Source organism: Alosa pseudoharengus, unplaced genomic scaffold (assembly GCF_046254945.1).
Source record: "Alosa pseudoharengus isolate Yale_2024_CS ecotype anadromous, Long Island Sound unplaced genomic scaffold, YU_APseudo_1.1 YU_APseudo_1.1_scf_4, whole genome shotgun sequence".
NCBI lineage: Eukaryota > Metazoa > Chordata > Actinopteri > Clupeiformes > Clupeidae > Alosa > Alosa pseudoharengus.
In genome coordinates, this window is record NW_027468774.1 from 24,255,503 (window position 1) to 24,273,549 (window position 18,047).

The window sequence follows — 18,047 nt, forward strand, 5'->3', positions numbered from 1 at the left end:
AAGAGCCATCTGTCTAGCCTTGAATTGATGTGCAGGAAACAGCAACTTAGTTGAAGGAAATTGTTTATTAATGATTAGTGCCAGAGCCATTTACCGCCGCCATTTACCCCAAAACTTCACTGCTAGAGCTTGGTAGCCTACAGTGTCTGTTCATTTCTACTCAAAAAGAGTAGATGAACACTTTTTACCACCATCAGGACTACGACTCAAGTTTCAGGAGGCACAATGAGCAACAAAAACAAGATAACACGTGTAGAAGAAATCGAGAGAAGTCTCAAACAGGTTTGTCTTGTCATATAACTAACTCATGTTAGCTGTTTTTATACGCTAGAAGCTAGCCAATATATAGCTCAATTAGCTGCATGCCTGCAAGGTCATATCAGTATTTCCTGGCTATTCAGGATAAAACATTACTCTCTTTCATTACTGATGCCCTGAAACGGAATGCCCAACTCCACATTAAAATGGTAAAGTTAACATTATATTCCCCTTTTACCTAGACTAATGCTTAATTTCATTATAATGATGTAATTGCATTGAATAGGCCTAGTCATAGTACAACCTATCACATATGTTGATGTTTGTCAGGACTCCGTCTTCTTTTCACTATATGGTAAACTGGAGAGCATGGAGAACAAAATCATGCCAATGTATGAGGAATCACAGAGGTTAAAACAGCTGGAGCTTAAAACAGACCTAACCCTGGCAGAGCTAGATTCTGTCATTTCTCATTACAACATCAGGGAGACCACGGCATGGATCATTAGTCAAGGGTAAAAAGTGACTTAGTTGTATCTTAAATGTGTGGTTAGTTTATTTAAACTTTATGACGTGGCCAGTCTAATGTTGTAGAAAGCAATTCTATGCTTGTCTGCTGTCATGTAGCCCCACAGGACGACTGAAAAATTATCTGGACTGCTTAGACCAGATCAAGAGAGCCATGGAGTATTTTGAGGAATTTATCCCTGAGGGTCCTGAGCTAAAAGCACTGGTAACGTTAATTTACTTTCGTTTAAGCCCGCCTCAGTTATTCTGCCAGCTCACTTTATAAAATTAAATGCTTTTAGAATGGAACCAAAATGAGAAGAAACCATATCGGCAATGTAATTGACAACATGATTGTTTTTATTGTTATACACAAGACAATGTACAGTATTCAATTATTTGTGCTATTAGATCTTCCCACTGTAGCTACATAATAATTGGTAATGGTTTTTATGACCTGTCACACAGAGGCAGACCAAGAATTCAGCCAAGGCGCAGCTGCTGTGTGAATTCAAGAGGTTGTTGCTAAGGTGCAGTAACCCCTCCTCTCCAACTGACATCCTGAACCTGATTGACGAGGAGGTGTTGGGCACTCAGAAAGAGGATGTGGGCATCCCCAGTAATCTACTGCAGGACATGGTGTCAATCTCCACCTGGTTTGTGGAGGACTGCTCCAGCTTTGGTAATGGGTACCTCAATGCCCTACTCTACTGCACTAGATTTTATTGATCAAAAGACGAGAGAAAGTGATACCAGTGTTTTTAATCTTTTTAAAGATAACTACAATAATTATTATTCAGGCTATACTAGCCAGCATTGGGAGATGGGGGTGAGTCTTTTTCCATCATGTAGAATTGTTTTTGTATTTGCAGCGTACCCACTTATCAAGAACACAAGGAGTTTTTAAGATAGATGTTAGAGGATATTTTAAGGATTGTGGATGATGATAGGAGTGGTTCGTACAACCCTACATCCTTGTTAGTTTATGTGTTTTGTTTTGTCCAGATTGTTGGCTAGAGGACATTGACGAGGCTGACGAGGCTTCCATGTGGAAGGGTGTGAAAAAACTGAAAACTAGGTCACTAGACCGAGACACTTGCAGAAGTCCCCACAAGAAGAGAACAGCATCATGGTTAACCAACAAGTTGAAGACCCGCTCATTGGACCGACCCTCAAACCTGGGGCCTTTACCTCGCCGCAAGGAAGACTGTCAGTGCCAATGAGTTGATACATGAGAGTTGGCTTTCACCTGTTTTCATAGTGTATTTAAAGTATTATTTGTCATAAATGCCTGTGTTCCTAAAGCCCATTATCTTGCCTACTTGCAGCATGATTTTATAATTAAGCTATAAGAATATGAAACTGTATAGAGTTGTTTAGGTAAAATAGTTTTAAATAATACGATGTGGTAAATTGGAACTATTGAACTAACCATGTTGTGACTAGTATCAGGTCATTCAAGTTTCTAAGTCAAGGAAAGCATGTACGGCAATAGTATGTGTTCTTCACGTACACTTTAAGCCCCCTTTCCCATACCTAATTTCACCCCTCTGTATATGTGCCCATTAGCTAAACTCCGTGAACTCCCAGACATCATTGAAGAGGAGAGTCCGCTTACTTTGGCAAGCAATCAGAGTAGACGGAAGACACGGTCTCTTGATCGCTTAGAATCACCAAACACTTTTAAGGCACCTTTCCCTGGAAGCCCCTTCACAAGGAAAACAGTGTCATGGGTGATAGGCAAGAAGAAGACCCGCTCACTAGAGCGACACCCAGGTTTCGAGCCTGTGCATGGCCTCTTCAGTGGAAGGCCTCAGCGAGTAGTCAGTGAGTATGACAGTGAGAGTGCATGTATATGTTTATATATTTGTGTGTGTATATCTGTAGTCATAGGCACCTGTTGGTTTAGTTGTTTTAGCAATATGTTTGTTTAAGTGTGTTTCTCATTCTCATTCAAGAATATAACCAGAAGATGCAAAAGATAAAAAACACAAAAAATACGTACTCTCAACTCAGTTGACAGAGCCGGCTGGTTCTGGTTCTGACACTGACACATTGGTGTGATACGCAGGCAGGAGATGACAACACTGACAGATCGAAAACCTTATCGATAAGCTATAGCTGGAAGAGCTCATACTTCAGTTAAAATGGGAAAGTCAAAGGTATATATTCTAAGAGTCTCTGTAGGCGTTTTTTCCACCAACAGCGAACCTGTTCTTTAACTGGTTCCGGACAGGAACGGAGCCGGTTCTCTGTCGATGGAAAAAGGCTAAATAAGGCAAACTTATTCCCACCTGGCTGTGTACAATGGAGAGGGTCACCAGAGACAGCTTGTACAGTTTCGGGTGTCCCCTCATGGTGGCTGGCTGAGATGATCTTCTTGACCCCATCACAGCTGGATCTCAGCTTCTGCTGGGCAGAGCGTGCCCGTCATTGGGAAACGACAGCTTCATCAACAGCTTCCCCTTTAGCTAGTCCTGCTAAAACAACAAATTCAGTGGTCACCTGATACCAAAATTGGACTGGAACCAGAACAAAAACAGCATTTTATATTCTTAAATACTGTGTGCATATTTCCAGTGTATTATGGTTATATTTGATGAGAGTGAGAAATAGATGTGTATGGCCATTATAAATAAGATTTTTTCTGAGATTGCTCTCTCTTTTATATGCAGACATCTTTACTACATATTCCAAGGCACGATCATGTCGCTTGCACCGCTCTCTCAAGGATTTCAAAGATCACTTGCGGAAGACAAGCGTTTCCTTCACAAGCCTGCACTCCTTGTCCTCCTCCTCCTCCTCCTCCTCATATTCCTCGTCATCCTCTTCGTCTTCCTCACTTAGCTCTTTCAGGGGCAGCCTAGCGAGGATCTTCAAGAGACTAGGTCAGACTGAATGTCTGATGTCTTGATGTCAATTATAGTTTCAACAATGATTTCAATGCCTGCATTCTTACAGTATAGCAAAGATAGCTATGCTATGGATGCAAGAAAAATGTCAAACGTTGTCCAACACCTGTCTATCTATCTATCTGCGATATATAATAATTTAAGGGATATGTCATATTAAAACTCAAGGCTCTGTGTTCTTGTGTCTTTTCCTACTATCTAAAAGGGAAGGAGGGTTGGAGTGACATCAACATTGATTGCTACAGTCAGTGCCTCAAGGCCTTCAGTCTTCTGGCCAGTGTGGAGTTCTCTGCCCTTGCCAGAGTCTTTCCTCAGATTCACTGGAAAAAGACCTTTGACCCACTGGTGCAGGTTAGATGATAGACAAGGTGGTTGGAAGGAGGAAGAATGTGCTTGTCATAGATGATGTTTGTATTGTAGCAGTTAAAGGTATTGAGTTAAGGTGATGATTGTGCATTCCTCTAATTGCATGTTGTTGGGCATTGTTCCTGAATATTGTTCTAAGGCAGATTCCCATTGATATTGGGCAAGTCAGAAGTCAAATCGTCACTTTTTGGTCATTAACATTACACTAAATTTAGGAGAATGTTACTGCATGAAGGCCATTGATCTCACCATTCAGAATGTCATGTTTGATTACTCCAAAAAGCATGCAGCAGACTTTCTTTAGGTTATATCACATACTAGTATTCCTTTTTCTCTATCTACATTCTACAGCCTTTATCTGTCTGTGTGTCAGTCTGTCATTCCATCCATCCATCCATTTGTCCCCCTCCCCACAGGAAGCTTTAGATGTACTGATTGAGGAAGGGGAGTACATCGTCTTTGCTGTGCGCCATGCCGTGAATGCTTACCATGTTTATGATGCCCTGCTGACACTCCTCCGTGCCCTTTACACCCTCAAGGCTGCACAGCCCAGCATCAACAAGGTGCTGGAGGTGAGCAGTCAATTTGCAGTAATAAGAATGTGCATGTTTCAGTTCAATCGGGATTGTCTCTCAGTTTCTGATCATGTGATTATAGTACACAACCAACAAAACCAAGGACAAGTTGCCCAATCTCATTGAGTCCATGGGAGCTTTTGCTCAGCAAGCTTTGGATAAGTATCCCGGTAGAATTATGGTATGTTGCCCTGAGTGTCTGTTGCCTGGTTGCTGTTGAGAGTAGTGTCTACACGTTGCATTCTTTATGAATTGAAAACATGTAGCACATATTCTAAAATATGAGAATAATGTTAAAAGGAAAGTGAAGGATCACCGCACAATGCTAAATAAACCAATAAAGAAATCCCACCAGTGTGCGGTGATCCTTCACTTTCCTTTTAATCTATTGACGACTGCACCTCACCAGCACCTGGAAGGCTGTGCACAGGAACTTTATCTTTATGAGAATAATGTTATTTATAGGAAGAGTGGAATAAGAAAAGAGAGATGCCTGAGGATGGGACAGTTCATGAGCTGACCAGCAATGTAAGCTGCACGCATTGTTATCACGAAACCTTTCACCTGAGATCATCTTTTTACTGTAACATCAGTGAGGTGGTTTAAGATGTACGCTGTAAGATCTCCGATATCAGTGCAGTGAGTTAAGGGTATGCATGTGTGTTAGCTTGGGCCTTCTCACTATTCCCAGGTCGTTCTCTTTCTAAGCCAGCTGGTCCAGTTGAAGTCAACAGCAGAGCTTTTCCAGGTTCCAGCTTCCAGGGGTACGTTTACTATACCTTTTAAGTATCATCTGAACAGTTGACATGCTCCAGTTAGGGAAGCAGCATGAAAGTCAAATTTGGTTTTAGAACATCCGTTGTTGTCAGTGTGAGTTTTTTTGTTTATATTTTTGTTGTTGTGTTTTTGCAGAACCAGGCAGTGAGACCCCAGATGATATCACATGTCTGAGACCATTCATTTGTATGTGAATTAGGGTCTTGGCAGTTTTTTACATTGACTGTGAATCTCAAAAGAGTGCATTCTAAGCTTTCAGGCTGAGTTTTTTTTTTAAATACATCTTTCTCTCTCTCCCTGCTCTGGGTTTTCAGCTGAGGTGCTCGAGCAGATCTTCCTGAGTCTGGAGAACATGGCCACCACATACGATGACCCTTCCCTAAGGGCCATCTTCCTGTTCAACAACTACAACTTCATTCACAAATCTATTTTGAGGTAATAATAATAGGTGTAATAATGATAATTATAATATTATAGTAACAATAATAGTAATTAACAAGTAATAATTAACAATAAATATTAACAATAAAGAGGTCGCTTTACAAAAATCCCCTCATCAGTTTTTCCAACTTGTCAGAAAGGGTCCAAATAGTGTTCCACTGACGTTAATTTGCATGTGTTTGAGATATGCATGTGTTTGGTATTGTGTTGTATAATAGTATTTGACATAATGAAAAGGCTTTTTATTGTCAGAGGAATTGCATTGTCATACACATCTCTCTGACATTACAGTAACATCACTTGAATCATTCAATCTTGATTCAATGACAGTCGTTTAGAATGACCACAGAAAAAAAAAAAACTAGATGTACTGCAGAGCGGTACAAAATATGTCTGCCACCCAGTCCTGCACATTCTCTCCGCAAAAATAAATCACGCTTGTCAATTTGTCTCCATCCCCTACTTTTGTGTGTGTAAAAGAGTGTGTGCATAGTGTGTGTGTGTGTTTTTGTGTATATGTGTATGTGTGCTTCTGTGTGTGTGTGTGTGCTTGCGTGCATGTGTGTGTGGGTGTGTTTATGTGTGTGTGTGTTGTGTGCGTGAGTGCGTGTGTGTGTTGTGTGTGTGTGCCTGTGTGTGTGTTAATTAATGGGCTGAACAAAACAACAGATCTGAATGTGGCCGATTGGTAGATAATGAACCTGGTCACTTGCCAATCTCATTGGCCTTGGAGTGAGCTATAGTTTCATTTTGTCAATGAAAAAGTAAAATAGATCTTAATTTGATAAATTGGTCAGTACAGCAGTATTGGTTCATCCTCTAATATTCCAGTGTGATGTGTGAGGGTGTGTGCACAGTGAAATTTCATATGTATGTTTTCAACCCATCAAATACAGAACACTGCTGCAGGAAGCCTCATTCCCTGACATAGGGAGGCGAAAAACTCGGCAATCGAACCGCCTCCAAAAACTCATATGACCGTTAAAAGTGCATATAGTTGTGTGTAAATGTAACTGACACAACAGAAGGTGGTATTTATTTTTAATTGTGTGAAAAACACGGAGTCGGAGTGTGCAATGGCCTTTAGTGGTGCATCTCAATAGCTTAGTGTGTCCCCAGGGCTCAGCTGAGGGGGCTGTGGGAGGAAGGCGCTGATGCACCACAGGCTGTGTGGGAGAGCAGGACGGAGGAGCAGAAGCAGAAATATCTCCAAAGGTGACAGGCCAGGACAAACAGAGACAGGGAAAGAACAGTGGACCGGAGAGGATGGGTTCTCCCTGCTGCACTTTTTTAATAATCTCTGTGAAGGGGAGATTGTGTGTGTGTGTGTGTCTCTGTGTGTGTGTGTGAGAGTGAGTGAGTGAGTGTATGTATGCGTGTGGGTGTGAGTGTTTTTTGTATGTGTGTGTGCATTTGAGTGTGTGCGTTTATATTTGTCTATGTTACAGCTGGTTGGCGGTTATTGAATACCTGAAGGATGAAGGGATTCCTCCTGTACAACCAGGCTCTGAGGTAGACTTTTGGAAGTTGTTGGGTCATAATGAATACATACAGCATAACTTTGTAGATGTGATCGTTTTTCTTGACTCTCACCGCTTATCTTTTAGCTAAAAGAAAAAGAGTGCTGCTTGATCAAAGGAAAATTTAAGGTACAAAGAACACTAGGTTTGTAAATTCCCTCTTCTGTGATTGATCTAAAATGAATTCAAACAGATTTCACAGAGGACACTAAATCACACAGTGTAATTTCCATGCAGTTACAAGCACCAGTGATATGCATTAGATGCCAAATGTGGTTTATTTTCTATGACTCCCCTGTTGTTAGAGTTTTAACGACAGCCTAGAGGAGCTGCTCAGGGCACAGAGGGAGTGGGCCATCCCTGACCCGGACCAGCGAGAGGCCCTCTCTAGGGGCCAGGTCTATGTGGTGGGACAGGCCTATAGGGCCTTTCTGCAGCGGTGAGCTCCAGTCATAGCCACACTTTTAACTTGTTTTCGATATAATAATAATAATGATAATAACTAGATGTACCGCATGACCGCTGCCCAGTCCTGCACATGCTCTCTGCTTGTCAGTTTGTCTCCATCTCCTACTCCATTCCCTACTTTTGTGTATGTAAATGTGTGTGTGTGTGTGGGAGGGTTCGCTTATGAATGTGTGTGTGTGTGTGTGGGGGGGGGGGTAATGGGGGTGTGTGTGTGACTGTGTTTGTGTTGATCTGTGTGTGTGTGTGTGTGCGTGTGCTTGCTTGTCTGCATGTGTATCTGTGTGTGTGTGTGTGCCTGCTTGCCTGCATGTGTGTGTGTGTTTTGATGTGTGTGTGGGTGTGTTTATGTGTTTGTGCGTGTGTGTGTGCCTGTGTGTGTGCGTGCATGTGAGTGTGCGTGCTGTGTGTGTGAATGTGCGTGTGTGTTTATGTGTGTGTGTGTGTGTGCGTGCGTGCATTGTACCTCAAGAGTATCAAATACATGCAAGTCAGTGGCAGAGTGCAGTACAGGATGTTATGGTGTGTTCAAGACAATTCGAACTCGCGCCAACTCAGAACACACACAGTTCCTTTAATACACATCTTTTTGTTTTACATGAAAAAAGTAAAGATGAGAATCAAAAGAAAATGGCTAACACATGGTTTACAGAATGTCCATCTTCATGCAGGTATGAGCAGGTTAACTTCACCAGACACCCACAGAAGTATAACCAGTACAGCCCTGAAGAACTGGATGAGATGATTGAGAGGTTCTTTGACACCCTAATCTGACTAGGGATCTGCTATCGAATTACATGGTGTTCACTAGTGTTCATTAATTATTCATTTGCAATGTTTTGTATGTTCTTTGCTGAAATCTGCTAAATAAATATCTCTATTTCAAAGCTGTCTCAAGGTCATTTTGTCGGGTATTTGTCATTGATACATGTCTGGGAAGCAAGTGCAGTGCATTGAAAAAGAGAAAAAAATATACTATGGATATTATGAGTGAAAGTAATTGTGGTGAATAATTACTTAATATTAACTTAGGGGCCGTTTACACGAAACCGCCGGGTGGATTTTATCTTACCGCTTTCACACCTTTAACGACTCCGGCAAGAAAAAACCTTGCGTGTACACACAGAGGTGTAACCGGCTAAGTGTGCTGTAGTGCATATGCCAGACCAGTCGATGGCGCCGCTGTGCAGAAGCTTCACGATAGTTTCGCGTGAATCGCGTAGAAGAAAACATTGTTGAAACAGTTTGTTAAAGCGATGGTTCGGAGTAATTTTACCCTAGGGTTCTTTGCACCATGACCCCGAGCCAAACACCCTCCCAGAACCTTTTTTCCCTTGGTCGAGCCCTGGTCGAGTAGCGCCGTCAGAAACGAATGACGTTCTGCAGTCATGATGGAACCAACTTTTATCTCGTAAATTACCCCACTAATAATGGTACGAAACTCCTGCAGTAGTACAACCACGACATTTAGTCCAATAACGAGGCATTAGAAAGTTTGTAAGTGCACCAGGAGTTTATTTAAATAAGACTTGCCTGATTATCTGCTACTATACCGCTGCGTCAACGTTTCTTCCGTGATTTGGGAAAAGCCTGTAAAAGTCCTTGCAGGAAGCGATTACATCAACGTTTTTTGGTATATCCAGTTTTAAATATTTTTTTTCCGAAATGTTTACAACTTAGTAATAACTAATAATTGTTGCAAACTGGACTACGAACAAAATATTAGTGCATTCCTGGATCTACATCCTTATGCATGCTTCCTGCCAGGACTTTTACAGGCTTTTCCCAAATCACGGAAGAAACGTCGATGCAGCGGTATAGTAGCAGATAATCAGGCAAGTCTTATTTAAATAAACTCCTGGTGCACTTACAAACTTTCTAATGCCTCGTTATTGGACTAAAGGTCGTAGTTGTACTACTGCAGAAGTTTCGTACCATTCAGGGCATTATTAGTGGGGTAATTTACGAGATAAAAGTTGGTTCCATCACGACTGCAGAACGTCATTCGTTTTTGATAGCGCTACTCGACCAGGGTTCGACCAAGGGAAAAAAGGTTCTGGGAGGGTGTTTGGCTAGGGGTCATGGTGCAAAGGACCCTAGGGTGAAATTACTCCGAACCATCGCTTTAAGCCAGAGAATGTCTAAGTGCTCTGGTTAAGCAGTCGCATGAAATAAGGAGACTACAGACAATTTGGTTTTCAATTCAACTGTTAAACTAATAAAGTTAATTTTCAAGGTATGTGACTGCTATGTGAATCAGGTTTATTCTGTTACAAGCAGAGAGGGTAAAAAAATGGCCTATGGTCTGTGTAGGCCATGGCCTCTGTTGGATCAACCTCTCCCTCTCTTCCTCAGTTCTCCATCCTTCTTACAATGCAAGTTAGTCACTTTTGTATGGGATAAACACAGGAAGAATTTGGCGGCAAAACAATCCCACTTGGTTGGTTCTCCAGATGGCATCAGACACACCTACTTCACACCTATCTGAAGAACATGAGGAGAGATATCTTATATATCAGAAATATCACTTATAGAATGTTCCAAACATTCTCACAATCAAATCATTACAATTCTTGTACTGAGACTATTACAATGATACCAAACATAAATATATTTACATTTCATGACACATGGATACATTATAGCAAGGTAACATCCTTTGTGGATCTGATAGTCCTTGGAACCAGTACATTGGCATTTCATTGGGGGAGGGGAGGATGTCTTTGTTTAGTGCCAAGAGGGGCCACATGGCTAACTAAAAGTAATAATTTTAACCCTAAAATAATTGCTATCATGAGGTAAACATTATATCAAATCATTCCAGAAATCAAAGTGGTTTTCATCACAGATGTTTTGTTGAACAGTGACCACTATGCCGATCGTATAGATAAGACAGAGACAAACGTAAAGCACCAAGTAGATGTGGTCACATTTCTCAGCAAAGGCCATACTCTTGTTCTCCTGGTGCTCCTTTTGCTGTTTGGTCTCCATGAAACCCAACACTCTCTGGTGAAACGTGTCCTCCATCTCAGGCACATTGCCCAGTGCCACATCACCACTGACCACTCCATTACCTGTGTGAAAATGGTTGTTGTCACACGGTTACTCATTCTATTGTGGTCACTTTGGTATGGTTGGTGTAGTGAGGTTGTGTACAAGCAATACTGTTTCCACATCACATTGGCATAGAGGTAAAATTACAAGCTGAAGCTGAAGTAAGTTATTATGTGACCTTGACAGTGTTGTCAGTGTAATTGTTTGTGGTCTGTTGCCTTCTCCAACTTCAGACTGCAAAGATATATGAATTCCCTGCACATGTGAGTTAATGGTGGCATGAAGGCAGGTATGTCCTCACCCTTCTCCTGCTTGTCCTCAGTAACCTTTCTACGTCCACACAATAGGAAGGTACAGCCTCCTGACAGGCGAGTGAGGAGCAGTGAAGTCAGCATGCTCATTACCAGCAAGAGGAGGGAGATGAGGAAATGGTACCCTGTTAAGTACAAAGACCATGTTGGAAAAAAAATATGAGAATACACACACACACCCAGCACACACACACATACACAGTTATTTAGACAAAAGAGCTGGTTCTCCCAAACCATTCACATATGTCACATGGTTGGAATGACATACCCCACACCATAAGACACTAATTGTTAAATTGTTATTACAAAAGTATCACACCACAGAGTATATGCTCTTCGCCCCATATGTTTGTGAGTGTGATTTTGCCTAGAAACTATGGTGGATTTTCATGATTTAAAGGGATGTAATCATGGGTTTTCATGTTTTAGAAGAATGTACAGTAGTCATGAGTGTCATAAGTTTTTATGTCACTGCATTTGCTGTGAGCAGAGTGAGATCATTGTATCCTGTGTAGGCCAGACCAACTATCAGAGGAGTGGGGTGAGTGGAAAAGTACTGGGGGTACCAGGATGAGAGCATCTCCTCCTTACATGGTCAAGGGAAGGGGGGTGTTATCCAGCTGGTGAGCACCGGACAGGATAGGGAGTAGGAGGCCGCTGTGTCTTATGATTTAGGGCCTGTCCAGCTAGGAAGAGAATTAGATAAGAAGGCCCTATTTCCCCAAACTGGAAAGAACCAGAAAACCGCATTTTACATATGTCCTATGCATTAGACAGGTTTGCATATAGTTTTATGCATGATGGGAAGATGGTTTCCACCAATGTAAGTGACCCTGCTTAATGCTGATTGGTGAAAGGATGACGTGAGAGGGTGGCACTTCTCGAGGGCCAAGGGATATAAAATATAGTGTATAGCCCTCCGTAGGCAGATTTCGTCGGGGGCCCCAGCTGATGACATCTCCTCCCTATTGCTTTGACGGTTGGTCTGGACTTTGGTTAGGCTGTACTATCATTGCAATATGGAGAATAAAGATCAACAGTCTTCAGAAAGTCTTCTGTCTACATTGTCTCCTTCGGACGCCTTGTTCCAGAGTGCTAAATTACTAAATAGTCAAGTGGTAATTGTTAATTGGAAAATTGGATTCGGAAGTGGACATTTTCCACGACAAAACCCAACTCTGATGGTGGTCAATTGGGTAGCATGTAGCGTGCCGCAAACATACTAATCAAGGGGCTGCAGTTGCCGTTGTCAGGGAGTTGCTCCGTCAGCAGGACGAGAAACATTGTGAAGCTGAGGACCAACGTGACCTTGAAGCTGTTACGCCCGCCGCCCAGCGGCAGCATGCTGCTCATGATGTCGGCCAGGATGATGAGCACGCTGGGCATGAGAAGGCCCACGACAGGGTTGAACGGACTGACCGACAGCTCTATCTACAGGATGCAAACAAAACGATATGATTCCAACAAAACTGTATGACTAACAAAACTGTATGATTCTAACAAAACGGTAGGATTTTCTAACAAAACTATATGAATGACACTCTATGGAGATCATTGTGCATTATGCAGCACAGGTCCTTTGCAATGACTATGCATTTTATTTAGTTATGTGGATGAAATTGTAACATTACCAATCATTGGGAAGAGAGATTGTGCACATGGGTTTGTGAGTGTGCCAGTGCATTTGCCTGTTTGTTCTATAATGTTTGTTCTATAATGTTGTGTGATGCAATGGCCCATTTTACATAGAGGTAGGTGCGGAAGCCGGAACCAGTAAGAACCACTGAATTAGTAATCCACTCTGCAGTGCTTCCAGCGGTCCAGTTCACGGTGCCAAACTCTAGATGCATACCACAACCTGAAACCGACACACAGGCATGAGATGAATGAAACAACGTAGGGGTCCAAAAGAAGCTTGTTAGTGGCAAACATTAGGTGTCGCAAGTGATGCTACTACAACTACAACAACAACTAGAAACGCAATTCCCAAGGAATTACCAGTGCATGAAAATGCAAAAGTTGTGATGTAAAATATCATGTATAGTTAAAATAGATAATACAGTGCTGGTTACTGCGGTGATGCTACGACAGACATGGTAGTTGCATAGCTTAATAAAAGTTGATAGTTTAAAAGTAGACCGTTTAAAAGTTGGATGTAGATTGTTTAAAAGTTGTTGATAGACAGCTTGTTTAATAGATAGATAGTTTAATGATAGTTTAAGAGTAGACTATTTAAAAAAAAATTTTTTTTTAAGTATATCGTAGTATATCTGCGTTTGAAGACCTATGTTACAAAGTTTGAATGAAGTTTCTAAGTTAAACTGTTCAAGAGAAATTGCGTACGGAAAAAGTGGTAAGCGGAATAATAATAATAAGAAGAAGTTGTTGCCTAGGAAGAACAGTACAGTGCATTTTCATGCACTGTAATTACCCTGCTGCAGCCACTGACACTACTAGTAATGTCACCTCCATCAACAATGATAAAATAATATCAGTCACAAAAGTTTAAAAAGTAAAATAATAATAATATGGTAATACTAATGTTAGTGTGGTTCATGTCTGCCAAAGGTAATGTAATTATCTGCCTGGATAGTAAAGTCAGGGCCCACCCTCCTTATTTGACCAGCCATTTAGGGCCACTGGGCAGAAGTCATTGACGATGGGGTAATTGAAGAGATTGATGTTGCATTTCACTGTAGTGTACATGTTGACGTTATATTCAACAGCTCCATTGCTCTCCACCACCACGTCAGCTTTGACAGGCGTTGTCTTAACAGCCACTCTAAGAGAAATGTAAAACATGCTAATGATTCCCCTGCTACCAGGTGTGTAGTCTCTTTGATAGAATGTCACTAGTGGTTGTTATCACCAAATATCTGTGTGTGTCTGTAGTGTAAATGTACTCACGCGTTGTCCACGGTGAGGACAGGGGTCCAAATCTTATCAGCTGGAAGAACCACAATAGAGAAGTTGTTGACTGTCTCATCCCACGAAAGATCAGGATCATTCCATCTCTGTTCCCAGAATAAAAGTTATTCCTCATACAATGGTGCTAGCTTTGGGGTTAATATAGAATGAACAGTATGATGAAATGTGGGAAACACAGGAGAAAAACATTCAACCTACCAATTTCATAGTCAATCGACTGGAGACATGCATCATTTTGGTGTCCTTAGTGTAAGTGGAATGAACAAATATAGAAACCAGTCATTTGAGCTGAAGTCAGTAATAATCCAGTTATGTGGCACAAAGTAGGCCTAAAACTTTTTGGTTACACATTACTTGACGGTATCTACATAAGAGTGACATGACACTGTCATGACCGTGTCATAAACATTATAAACAAGTCATAAACGTTTATGACATAACGCTTCTGTTATTAAGATTCCTTCGGTTTTTGTCATGACAAGTTATGTGTCATGTCACTCTTATGTAGATACCGTCAAGTAAAGTGTTACCAACTTTTTTTTTTTACAAGAGCGATAGAAAATATGAGGTTAATGACACTCACCACTGCTATGGTCTCATAGCGGAGATATACTATATTGACATTAATGTCACAGGAGGGTGACTGTGGCTGACTGACGATGTTCTTTGCTACCAGCTGAGATGCCAAACATCTCCTGGTGACACACGAGGTAACATTGTCTTCTGCTGCTGATAAACATGCAACACACGTAGAACATAAGAAATATGCTGCAAATAGCAAAGCAGGATTTTTGCATCTTATATACAGTATTCATGCCGTGTATTGTAAGTATAACAATTCTTTTATCTGTGACTGATGCATGCATTGAAAGTAGCTAAAGTCTCTGCTCAGTCAGTTTTATTTTTTATTTCCATGATTTCTCTCCTCTACATTATCTGAACTAGGAATCTCTGGGGAAACTTTTAATAGGTTTATATCATACCTCAAAGGATGTTCATTCAGTGAACAAGGACAGGTATCAAATTTTCACAACCTTACCACAGGCATACCACAGGGATCATTACTTGGGCCTCTTCTGTTCTCCATTTACACCAAAGTGAGCTCATTTGCTCACATAGATGTGCCTATCCCTGTTATACAGATGATACTCAACTGTCTTTCCACTTGATGACTACTATTTCTGCTCAGATGTCTGCATGCATCACAGATATTTCAGACAGGATGAAAGATTGACTCATCAGCTCTCTCCAAAACTGAGCTTCTGGTATTCCCAGCTAATCCAGCTAGACCTTATCTCAGATCAGATCTTATCTATAATATGCCACACAATTTATTGTACAGGCCATGGTTCTTTCCAAACTGAACTATTGCAATGCATTGTTAGCCGGTCTACCTGCTTGTGTAGTGAGGACATTACAGATAATTTAAAATGCAGCAGCACATATGATCTTTAATCAGTAAAAGAGGAAACATGTAACTCCTCTGTTAGTTATTCTCCACTGGCGTCCTATAGCAACCAGAATTATATTTAAATCCCTTACTCTGGCCTATAGGACACTTTCTGGAACTGCACCTCTCTATCTTAATTCCATGACCCAGCTCTAAGTCCCCTCTTGCCCACTGTGATGAGTGATCCTCTGATGAGCATCTGAATGATTCACTGCTCTTTGTTCTAGCAATAGTTTTTCTTCAACTTAAACTAACAATGTAGTGAGTGTAACACGAACAATAACAGCAATAAATAAGCAAAGATCACTTTTGATATCAGTGCACTAGCTTATACTAGCTACATACATCTTACTATCATAGAAGTGCTATTATTATTACACACGACACATTTGTTCTGGTTGCCATTTACTCAAAATAATACTCTCACCTGAGACAGACAGGCACAAGAGCAGTCCTCCGAGGATGTGACGCAAGGAGCCCATTTTACTGTCCCCTCTGGCACATCAGCGGTTTGGCTCAGTGAAAGATGAGTGCAAGTAGATGGAGGATGTTCAGGTTGCTAATATGGTCCACCTCCAGAGTTCAGCTGGATGGTGCTGTGATGGGTTACAACGAGGGACTGTCATGGGATGTAATGTGCTACGCCAGTGATTGTCCTGACACTTTTATAAGGCATCCCGTACAGACTACTTCATACACGTCTGTGTGTACCGAGCAAACAATCACTCATGCACGCACGTCAAATTAACTCACAAACCTTCAAAAGATGTGCCATTGACATGCAATGTTGCGGTTCATGACCTCTTTAAGCCTTAAACCTGTTCCAAAGCTCAATGCTGTAGGGTTCCATTGTGAGCGTCATCATTCAGTCATTTGTTTATGTGCTTGTGTGCAGTTTCAGTACAGCAAGAGACACAGGGTGGCACGCGATGCAATGCAAACTCTGGCTCCCATTATTTGTTTACAAAGCCCTCTGCAGTTAGTTTGTTTAAGACGTTTTATATGATAAAAGAAAATTGCCGGACTGGTTGTCGGATCAGTGGGCTTATTTTGACAGATTGATGAGTCTGAGTCAGAGTGCCAGCATTGGGTTACCCGCGGTGACCACAGAAAAGCAGAGGTTGTAAGAAATGTTCAATGAGGATGTGGTTGTGTAATCTGATCTGACGTTGAATACTATGCCTTGAGCCTCAAAAAAATATGTGAAACTGGAGGCCTATTTGCCTTGTTCAGTTTGTGTTACTGTTGAGTCATTGACCTGTAATTAAACAGCAATGAGGTGTTGGTCCATTGGTCAATGTTAGTGCTTTTAATGGAAAAGTAGGAAAATGCTTTTTGGGATAAAAGGTCTTGAAACCCAGAAACACGTAGATTAGATTAGATTAGATTCAACTTTATTGTCATTGTACAGAGTACAAGTACAAAGACAACGAAATGCAGTTCTTTAAGCATTCTGGGTTTAATGCACTCCCAGTGCACAATTATCCTTTATGTAAAAACAGTTCACTTAGCTGGAAACTGGAAATATATGTATTGGGTTACACTTTTGACAGTATCGACATAAGAGTGACATGACACTGTCATGAACATGTTATAAACAAGTCATAAACGTTTATGACATAACACTTCTATTATTAAGTGACATTCGGTTTTTGTCATACCAAGTTAGGGGTTAGGGATAAAGTTAGGGTTAGGATTCATGTGTCATGACAGTGTCATGTGTTCATGACAATGTCATGTCACTCTTATGTCGATACTGTCAGTGTTACCATTTATTGTCCTCTAAAAGAGCACAACTTGTTGTAAAACTTGTTGCTCTTTTGTACATTGCTGTCTTCTATGTGAAGCAGGATTGAGCTTCACAAGGGCAGTCAGAATGAATGCCCCTGGACTCTCAAGTCGTACCAGGTTTCCTTTGTCCACACATTTCTCTGAACCTCGGCGATTAAAAAAGCCTGAAATAAAGTGAACAGCAGCTAATAATATTGTGCTATTGGTGCAAGTGATTTTTTGGATATAGGCCTTTTTTACCTTCTAAAGCAGGTTTTTACAATGTTATATTTTATAATGTTATATATTTCTCGAGATGAGCCACTTGAGGGCAGTGTGTTCTCATGAAAAACTACAGAGCAACAATGTTGGTGCCTATTCACTGCCCTCACACCACAGTCCCAACGAGTATCAGTCTGATCCTATGATCTATGAAGTAGTTAGCAGTTGTTTAGTTTCTATATCAGTGTGATATGATTTAAAAGAAAAACACATTAGAAAATTCTTACACAATGATTATACTCTGTGTTCTTGAATGTAATTCAATATCTTTGTCCTGTCTTTTTTGCTTTGCATTGTTTTATCAAATCTAGCTTGGATTACTTATGGAGGGCTGTGGATCCTCATCCCCTCTGAAAATAATGTTTGTGTCCCTAGTAGTCACTGTGTAGCTCCCAGCAAATATGTTTATTGAATCCCAGCCCGTTCAAGTC

At 41.1% G+C, this 18,047-nt stretch overlaps 2 protein-coding genes across 12 annotated transcripts; one reads left to right on the top strand and one right to left on the bottom strand.

Annotated features, from left to right (window-relative positions):
- The first annotated feature begins 114 nt into the window (after nt 1–114).
- LOC143102073 (exocyst complex component 7-like) lies at nt 115–9,132 on the top strand. 10 transcript variants are annotated; one of them, XM_076265453.1, is made up of 19 exons: nt 115–282; nt 886–991; nt 1,234–1,447; nt 1,771–1,974; nt 2,335–2,592; nt 3,441–3,653; nt 3,883–4,028; nt 4,460–4,615; nt 4,701–4,799; nt 5,084–5,146; nt 5,310–5,382; nt 5,531–5,581; nt 5,710–5,830; nt 6,506–6,568; nt 6,956–7,051; nt 7,285–7,348; nt 7,444–7,485; nt 7,662–7,795; nt 8,493–9,132. In XM_076265453.1, exons 2-19 carry the CDS (start codon nt 941–943, stop codon nt 8,593–8,595), a joined length of 2,151 nt encoding a protein of 716 aa, XP_076121568.1. In that variant the 5' UTR covers nt 115–282; nt 886–940; the 3' UTR covers nt 8,596–9,132. The 10 variants fall into 10 exon arrangements, with proteins under 10 accessions (XP_076121568.1, XP_076121560.1, XP_076121561.1 ...); XM_076265445.1 differs by lacking the exon at nt 115–282 and adding an exon at nt 375–773; XM_076265446.1 differs by lacking the exon at nt 115–282 and adding an exon at nt 375–773 and having other exon boundaries at nt 5,331–5,382.
- Nucleotides 9,133–9,902: 770 nt separating this feature from the next.
- On the bottom strand, nt 9,903–16,183 carry LOC143102075 (ligand-gated cation channel ZACN-like). 2 transcript variants are annotated; one of them, XM_076265457.1, is made up of 9 exons: nt 15,992–16,183; nt 14,698–14,840; nt 14,313–14,357; nt 14,094–14,200; nt 13,796–13,968; nt 12,932–13,044; nt 12,410–12,617; nt 11,177–11,311; nt 9,903–10,895 (listed from the first exon to the last, which is right to left on the bottom strand). In XM_076265457.1, the coding sequence occupies exons 1-9, from the start codon at nt 16,044–16,046 to the stop codon at nt 10,627–10,629; spliced, it is 1,248 nt and encodes a 415-aa protein (XP_076121572.1). In that variant the 5' UTR covers nt 16,047–16,183; the 3' UTR covers nt 9,903–10,626. The 2 variants fall into 2 exon arrangements, with proteins under 2 accessions (XP_076121572.1, XP_076121571.1); XM_076265456.1 differs by having other exon boundaries at nt 14,698–14,843.
- Between the last annotated feature and the right edge of the window lie 1,864 nt (nt 16,184–18,047).